The 9138-nt window shown below is 37.5% G+C and overlaps 1 protein-coding gene across 1 annotated transcript; it reads left to right on the top strand.

Annotated features, from left to right (window-relative positions):
- Positions 1 to 2188: 2188 nt before the first annotated feature.
- LOC135714044 (putative nuclease HARBI1) lies at positions 2189 to 6764 on the top strand. Its single transcript, XM_065237303.1, has 4 exons — positions 2189 to 2618; positions 2726 to 2865; positions 5858 to 6035; positions 6093 to 6764. The coding sequence occupies exons 1-4, from the start codon at positions 2427 to 2429 to the stop codon at positions 6762 to 6764; spliced, it is 1182 nt and encodes a 393-aa protein (XP_065093375.1). The 5' UTR covers positions 2189 to 2426.
- The last annotated feature ends 2374 nt before the right edge of the window (positions 6765 to 9138 follow it).

Raw genomic sequence — 9138 nt, 5'->3', positions numbered from 1 at the left:
TCTAACTTTTTAACCGTTGGGTAGAATTTAATGAAAATTTTGGTGGATTTAGTTCATAGTGCATTATTTACATCCTGCAAGTTTTAAAGTCCTGTGATCAAAACTCGCGGAAATGGAGTCGAAAGAACAGCTCGTGCGTGATAAAATCTTGCGCATTCATCACGAGAACAAGGATCTCTCGCATCGTTCCATCGCTAAAACGTTGGGAATCGCGAATTCCACGGTGTCGCGAGTGATTAAGCGGTTCGAGGAACGGTTGACCACCGATCGGAAGCCCAGAAGTGAAGGAAAAAGTATTCCGTACAACACCAAAAATCACAACCGCGTAGTTGGGGCCTTCAACCGAAATCCGAACGCCTCCGTTAGGGATGTGGCTAAGAAGCTGCACCTAAGCCGAAGTTTTGTCCAGAAGGCCAAAACTAAGGCTGGGCTTCGAACGTTCAAGGTACAAAAGGCCCCTAATCGTGACGAGAAGCAGAACAAGTCCGCCAAAACCCGTGCCAGGAAGTTGTACCTCAACATGCTGACGAAAGTTGAATGCTGCATCATGGACGACGAAACATATGTGAAGGCCGACTTCAAACAGATCCCCGGCAACCTGTTTTTCACGGCCAAGGATAAGTTCAGCGTTCCGGAGCATGTCCGCACTCAGAAGATGTCCAAATTTGCGAAGAAATTCCTGGTTTGGTAAGCCATCTGCACGTGCGGGAAGCGGAGTGCACCTTTCGTGACCCAGGACACGATGAACGGACAGGTGTACATAAAAGAGTGCCTCCAGAAGCGGCTGCTTCCTCTCCTGAAGGCCCACAACGTCCCAACAATCTTCTGGCCGGATTTGGCCTCATGCCACTACTCCTACGTGCTGAAGTGGTATGCGGACAATAAGGTCAATTTCGTGCCGAAAATGTTCAACCCTCCCAACACTCCGGAGCTCCGCCCCATCGAGAAGTACTGGGCGATTATGAAGCAGCACCTTCTTAAACGACCTAAGGCAGTGAAGACAGTCGAGGAACTGAAGAAAGTATGGGTTTACATGCGAAAAACGGTTGATTCACAGGTTGTGTAGAATCTTATGGCCGGGGTTAAGGCCAAGGTGCGGGCATTTGCGTATGGACTGTAAATAAAATACGAGTAAAATGGTAAAATGAAGTTTAATAGTTATTTCTCAATCCCTGAAAATTTGATGGCAATCGGATGAAAACTCGAATTTTGCGAATCAATTTTGTGTGTGGCAATTTCATCGTGGACACCCTTTAAACTAATTCTATGCTAATTGATACTGTATTTTGCAACTAAATATATATCTATACAAAATTTTGATTCACGGTTAGAAGAATAATCGCGGCAGTAGGTTCTATAAAATACAGACCCCTGCATGCACCCCCCCATTTTCCTTTTTTATTTTTTATCTTTTTGGGATTTTTGCATTGGGCAAAATCTGATTCAATTGATTTTATTATTATTTTTATTATTTAACTTTAATAGCATAACACTTTTCATTCATTCTCAAATTTGATTCAAAGCAGCGTAGAACTCTCAATAATGAATTAATATATAATTAAATAACTTATTACAAATTTCAAAATATTTCCAGCTTGCACATTCCATATAATTTTGTAGCATCGTAAGCAATTCAATCCAAAAAAAAAACTTCCAACTACCTACCTCAATCTAATCATCATCCCTTCCCATGGCGATCATGTAGCCTGCATGTGGCGAGTCAGTCATTACCCCTTCTTTACTATCGACCTTGGATTGACTTGCGCTCTTACTGCCCCACCCTGCGCTGCAAAATGAAAATGAAATGAATTCGCGGTTTCGCGAGAAATCAACTGCAACGGCACGGAATCCGGTCACACTTTTCGCGCGAATTTAAGTATTCCTCGCTTTCGTTGCTATTAACGAAAGAGAGAGTCGTTGAAGAGAATCGATCAATGTAGATTGGTCTATTTCAAAGGTGACGCGAGAATTGTATGATCATGTGGGTGGAAGGAGATTCTCTATCATCCCGTGGAGGCGTATAGGTGAATAGATTATAGATCCACCAAAACCGACATGTTGAGGAAAATCAGAAGTTATTAAGCTTGATCAAATCAAACAGTGAGGAGCTAGGGGCATCCCACTCTAAACTTTGTATTTTTTCCAAATATACATTTAAAGATCTTAGATACCTAATCTAATATCTAATGTCGTTTTCGTTTTTGTTCAGTTCCAACCCAGTTTTGCACCAGTTTCAACCTAACTGCTGTCAAAACGTTTTTTTATTCGCACGGGTTGAACCTAGTTCCACACTAGTTTCAACTCCAAAGTTGATAGGTTCGCACTGTAATTTTTCACGGTTTACTGGTTGGATTCACCAATACAACTGCATCTGAGCTGTCAAACTGTGCGTTGTTGGATTGTGAAAAAAAAAATTCGAAATAGATATGCAAAACGTTGCGTCTGTGGTTGCTTTCGCTGCCTCTGCAGTTCAATTACTGGAATCGGAATCGGAATCCGATTCTGATTCCGATTTCGATGAACATATTTTAATGACGATTCTCAGAAAACCGAAGTACAAAAAATGCCGGGTCAATAATTTCGTCAGAGACGTAGTTGAGCATTTTTCGGAGGAAGAGGTAATAAAAAAGATTATATGCAGCCGGTAAACGGAAGTCAGCTCCAAGCGGCATTTTTATCAGTTTTGAGTTTGCATCATGAACAAGCAAAACATATTTATTTCTAGTTCCGACGTCACTTTCGGCTCAACAAAACCACAGCCAATACGATAGTTACGAGATACGCAGAATCCGAATTCTTTCGTTCAAACTCCGGTACTGGACGCAGGAATGTTCCAGCAAACGAGCAAATGTATGCTTTTTTGTGGTAAGGATTTTGGTTTAGCATTTATATGGTCATAATACTGAAAGATTTTCAATATTTTTTTACTTAACTTCATTGAGAGAGGAGGTGTTGTGAGTGTAGATGGCAATTTATCGTAGTTTTAAATCTTAAAATCCTCTGATTTTCCAATCCTGAATATTTTTATTTTCTCTGAAAACCCCTCTGCACATTTTTTTTTATTTTCTCAAGAATTTTCCTAGGGGAACGCAATATCCTTTAACTCCAACGCAGGCAACGGCTGTAATTAAATTAATTCCATTAACTACTGCTTTCATTACATTAATTACACAATGTAGAACCACAGACAAACAGATATAACACTCGCAAGTTGTTCATCGAACAAGCATTTAACGGCCAATTCAAAAGTATCGTAGTTGGTAGCACCACCACCTGTGGCGCGCATAGTCAATTCCCTTGCGTTTGACTTTACACACTACCGCCATTTGTTCAGCGTACTACCCACCACAGTGTATTCAACAGATGGCGGTAATGTTTTAGCGACGATGTTTTACAGTGAGAAATATTCAATGTGTGATGTCTTTTTGTCTGTGGTAGAACATTAACTACTTTTTAACTCCATTATTTACGATTTAAATTTCGTAATTAAAGTACATTAATTACAGTTTCAATACTTTTAATTACATTAATTACGGATAGATAATTTTAATAACCGTCAGTACTACTTCAAAACGCATTTATTACTTTAAGTACTTTTGATTGCATTTTAACTTCAAAGCACCGGTTCTTTGTATTACGTGCCCCTCGGAATTTTCTTAGAAACAAGTTTTAAAGTTATCTCGTTCAAATTATTCATAAAGATGACGGGAATCATGCTCAATACCATAAGGAAGAAAACCAGAATCCAGGGTGGAAAAGTGATGAATTGGTTTTACGAATTGTTTAAGGAATCTTAAGTTTGCAAGAAATTAAGATCCAAAGAATAGTTTTTTTTAAGGTTACGAACTCATGTTTTGCTCGATATTTGAATTTTATTTTCACCAGTGAATTTTTTTTAAAAATCGGCGGCTGATAAACTTTTAAATTTTTCCTACTTTAGTAAATGCTGAGTATTTAGAACATATTTTTTTTTTAACCAAGGGATCATAACCTTGCAATAAAAGTCCTTTTAATGTTATACATAAAATCAAGACGAAACGATTTGCATTTAGAAAATGTTACAAAATTGTGAGACTCCGACAATTGAGCAAAGCAAAATTATAAAACATCTTTGAAAACTTAGTCTTGGTAGAGATCAACTATTTTATTCGATAATAGGTTTTTAAATAATTATCATTATAATTAACTTGAATATTTGATAGAAACATTTTATTTTAGATTTTGCTTCAAGTGTGGATTAGGAATGAGATAAAAAAATGGGCACTTTTGATTGTTTTACGACTATCCTGGAATATTTTCTACCCAATTGCGATGATTCAAAAACTATATATTTGCAAGTAAAATTTCTGAAACACTAGAAACAATTTGGATTCTAATTGGATTTCCCTTCAAATTTTCAACAACTGCTGAAATTTTTAAAAATTGAGTTTACAGTATTGTTGGTATTTTCATGAAACCTTGCACTGTTTATTCTATTTATAAAATACTCTTGTTATATTCATTGCAATTCCTCGGGTAATTTCTTCAGATTTACCTATAAGCATTTTTCAGAAACCTTTTGAAATTCACCCCCGATCTGCTATTGAAGTTTGCTATTAATTTTCTTGAAACCATCCTCAGTACACTCCTGAAAATTTCCTCAGAACTTTGTTAAAATTCTTCTTAGAATGTTGCAAGGGTTCACCTTGAAATTCCCTAAGATTTATTAAGAACCGATTAAAATTATCTCTCGCGCTAAACATTTCTTTCGTAGTTTAATGGCTTGTTGTGGACGACTACGTAACTAATTTGCAATCTGCTTGATGTTTCTTCAAGAGAAAAGATAGGCTAAAAGATAGAATAACACATGTGAACTTACGACCCTCCTCCTTTTTGTGGGGGGGGGGCGGATATAAATGTTCAAATTTGGCAAATGTAGTGCAGTATGATCATAGAGGTAACTCTAAGACCAGAAGGTCCCGAAGAAACGTGCTCAACTTTTTGGCTCAGCTCTGGTACTCTCTTCGGTCCCAAGTTTATCGATTCACCCCTCGAAACATACGAAAAACCAATAACCCCTCATTTTATCTGTCAAACTTTCATAGCAAATCAAAACAAACATTGCGTAGTACTAGAATTTCGACTAGAATGGGACACGTTAATCGTTTGCTTGGGACCAATAGGCTAGTCAAGTAGTAAGCCAATTTAAAATCGTTAGTTTCGTATTGATTATTGGTATGATGCTCATAAATGATTAGGTTTTGACAAAGTCTTACAAAATTAAATGATTTTTGGCACAAATTTCGATAATATACCTGCGTTAGTAAGAATCATTACCAATTTGCATGTATGCCACACTCATATCCGGCCATATCTTTTAGCCAATCACTTCTCCTTGATGAAACATCAAGTAGATTGCAACGTAGTTGTCTAAAACGAACCATTATTCTAAATAAAAATTCGTCTCGGTAGGTTAAGGGGTGATTCAACTTTGTAACTATACTGTACTAAATCCTGATAAATGTGAGCGTCTTAGTGGAATACCTGTATAATGAGAGAGAGAAGGATTAGTATTTTCCATTTAATTCCACTACTTTATTTGCTTATCCTTGGCAGATACGCGTATTTCGTCTACAATGTGCAGACTTCTTCAGTGTCTTGTACTAATACTCGACTAGTTGAGTCGAGTATTAGTACAAGACACTGAAGAAGTCTGCACATTGTAGACGAAATACGCGTATCTGTCAAGAATAGGCAAATAAAGTATTGGAATTAAATGGAAAATACTAATCCTTCTCTCTCTCATTATATACTGTACCAAACAAAATACACCAACGAATTCTGCTAGATTGTACTGATTTTAAACGATTTTTTTTAGGTTTTGTGCAAACAAAGATTCGTATCGTGAAATCGGCACCCTGTTCAACATGTCGGAATCATCGTTTTTTAAATGTTTGAACCGTATTTTGGACTTCCTTTACGATGTGTCCAAAACCATTATTCGGTTTCCAGATTCAACAGCAGAGAAGGAAAGGATCGCAACCGATTTCAGAAGTGTTAGTTAAAAATGAGATAATTCTGATGTGATCAGCGAATATTTCAAATTTTTACAGATTTCTGGTTTTCCAAACGTGATTGGCTGTATCGACGGGTGTTACATCTACATCAGAAAACCAGCAAACAAAATACGATCTACGTATGTTAATCGTCATGACTTGTTGTCAATAACACTTCAAGGGATTTGTGACGCGAAGAGAAGATTCATTGATGTCTGTGTGGGGTCTCCTAGCCGCATACACGACTCAAGAATTTTCTCTCTGTCACCTGTTAGTGACGAGCTACCTGGCATATGCCATGGAAAGTACCATCTGCTCGGTGATGCGGCGTATCCCTTGCGGGAGTATTTGCTTACTCCGTTCAAAGATTATGGTAATCTATCACAAAAGGATACAAACTACAATCTTAAACACAGCCAAACACGTGTTAAGATTGAGAACTGCTTTGGAATTTTGAAACAAAGGTTCCGTCAGCTAACTCGGCTCGATTTCTTTCGTGTCGAAAGAATGTGCAAGTTTGTTTTGGCTTGTTGTACACTCCATAACATGTGTATTGATCAAAATGACACATTCAACGAAGAAGCAGCTGATCCCATTGAGCCCGATGAAACCCGAAGCAGTCAGATTCCACCTACCGGGCCAAGTGGTTCCCAAAGCACAAGGAATGCCGCTTTGCGCAGACTTGGAGAAGTTAAGAGAAGTGAAATTGCTGAAACATTAATGCAATAGAAATTCAATAAAACGACTTTTAATCAAACTCCATCATGTATTTCTAGTTTTTAAGCACCACTCTGTGGGATACCGGGTCCATATTCCGGTCCCAAGTCTAATTTTGTTCTAAAAGCACAGATACAAACATTTCATTTGAATACGGTATGACCACAGAAAAACAGACATAACACATTGAATATTTCTCACTGTAAAACAAAGTCACTAAAACATTACCGCCATCTATTGAGTACACAGTGGTGGGCACTACGTTGAACAGATGGCGGTAGTGTGTAAACGTCAAACGCAAGGGAATTGACTATGCGCGCCACAGGTGGCGGTACTACCAACTACGATACTTTTAAATTGTTCGTTAAATGCTTGTTCGATGAACAACTTACGAGTGTTATGTCTGTTTGTCTGTGGTATGACCATAGAGGTAACTCTAAGACCAGAAGGTTCCGAAGAAACCAGCTCAACTTCCCAAGCAACACAGAAAACATCTCAATTCTTTTATTTTTCTTTTTAAGTTGCCTAGAAATCCCTTAAATGGTACAGGACATACATCTTGATACGACAAAGTTTCAACTTTGTTGCTTCATTTACTTTAGGTCACAATAATGAAACTCAACTGTTTCAATGTACTGCTTGGATGACCTGTCAAATCATGTCTCAAATGGGAGGAGCAAACATGTTACACTCAAATTGGTATGAAGTTATATGCTACGTGATATTGTATGAAACACTTGAGCAACAAATCTAACTTGTGTTGTGTTTGTTGAATGAGAGTTCCATAAAACATTATGTTTCTTACAACATTTGGTGCAACAGAGTGTGAACTATATGTTTTTTGTACCTATTGAGCAACTGTATTGAAATGTTTCTAAAAAGTTGACGAACCAAGATGTGTTGAAGAACCTATTTGCAATCTTGTTCCAATTAAGCGTATGAATCTATAAGTTTTCAAACTTCGTTTTGCAACCAACTGAATCAAGTTGTCACTGTAAAGGTTTGTTGTAACCATCTAGTATCTACCATGGCTCAAATATGTCTTGTCACTTTGATGTTGTAAAATATTTTTGGACAACATTAGCAAAAGTGGAGAAATCGTAATGCATGTGCTAACATCTGCATAGGAAATGGAAGACCACGACGAGGACGATAGGATTACGGATGGCGGGGGACGATAGTGACTAAACACGATGCCAACAGCGACTGGCGTGGCCGTAGTCTCTCAACCAGCCGGGTGTTCCAAAGGGCTAAATAGAACGGTGAGAAGCCTGAGGTGACGATGAATTGGTTGTTGCATGAGCTGGGGGCAGCAAATATATTGATACCGCCGAACGGAGATGCTGGCGAACTGGAAATGGCATCAAAAAGCGGGTGGATTGCCAGAACTAGTGGCTTATAATGCCGAAACCTGATGACTGCTGGCGGAGGAGCTGCACCGATGTCGCTACCACTCGATGTCACATTGCTACTGACAAGTGACGTTTAAAGCACGCACATACTCAACAAATTCTATGATTGTTCAAACTACGCATTTGCTATTTATTTTCAACATAACTGGAACATGGATACCATCGATAATACGTAATGGTGCAGTTATGTTGACAAATCGTTGCGGTGTTGTTGCAGTTCAATATGAATCATAATTTTAATATCCACTCATCTGCAACGTAAAAAATACTTGTTGTAAACTTTTCATGAAGTCTTGAAAAATAGCTACATTATTGTAACGTACTATTGAACATGTTTGCAACAGTTCAGTGAGCTGGATTGTATCTGGATGAACCGTACACTACCGGCCGAAATTATGTAGCTATAATGGAGAATGTTCACAAATATTGCAAAGCGGGATGGTCGTACTGAACATGTTGACCCGCAATGTACACAATTAGAATGCTGTTGGTAAGACTGGCAGCCATATGTAATCCACCAGAAATAATCATAATAAACTTATTTTTCAATTTATTCATGTTTCCCACCCTATTAACATAAAAACATTAAATTCTTATTACAGCTGTAATGTTTTCCAATAGTTAAAATATAAATATTTTATTTTACAGATCAATTTTTTATCACGCCATATTTTTGAGCTGCAAATTTGTTGCATAAATTTATAAATTTTTGAAGGCGTATATATTTAATCGAAGCAAAATGTGTAATTTCACCATAAAACTAGATGCGTTTGAAAAAACGGACTAGTTATCAATATTTTAAAGTAATTAATATCATACTTTTATTCAATGACTCTTTCTACGATTGTCATCTCTTATTTTGCGCAGTCTAAATAAAAACATCAGTATGCTTTTTCCACCTCACCTCACAAAAATATCCAATACTCGTGGTTAACTTGAATGTCATTTACATGTATTCGAAAACATCACAGTAC

The sequence above is a fragment of the Ochlerotatus camptorhynchus genome, unplaced genomic scaffold (assembly GCF_037179485.1).
Source record: "Ochlerotatus camptorhynchus isolate MF236.1 unplaced genomic scaffold, CSIRO-AGI_Acam_v1.1 ptg000602l, whole genome shotgun sequence".
In the NCBI taxonomy this organism is placed as follows: domain Eukaryota; kingdom Metazoa; phylum Arthropoda; class Insecta; order Diptera; family Culicidae; genus Ochlerotatus; species Ochlerotatus camptorhynchus.
Note: the sequence above shows the minus strand (reverse complement) of the source record. Positions and strands in the feature narration are given on the sequence as shown.

Bases quoted from the DNA above. Each gene is read 5' to 3' on its own strand.
- LOC135714044 (XM_065237303.1), top strand. From the start codon at position 2,427: ATGCAAAACGTTGCGTCTGTGGTTGCTTTCGCTGCCTCTGCAGTTCAA. The intron at 2,866-5,857 runs GTAAGGATTTTG...GATTTTTTTTAG, and splicing joins CAAATGTATGCTTTTTTGTG to GTTTTGTGCAAACAAAGATT. The intron at 6,036-6,092 runs GTTAGTTAAAAA...AAATTTTTACAG, and splicing joins TCGCAACCGATTTCAGAAGT to ATTTCTGGTTTTCCAAACGT.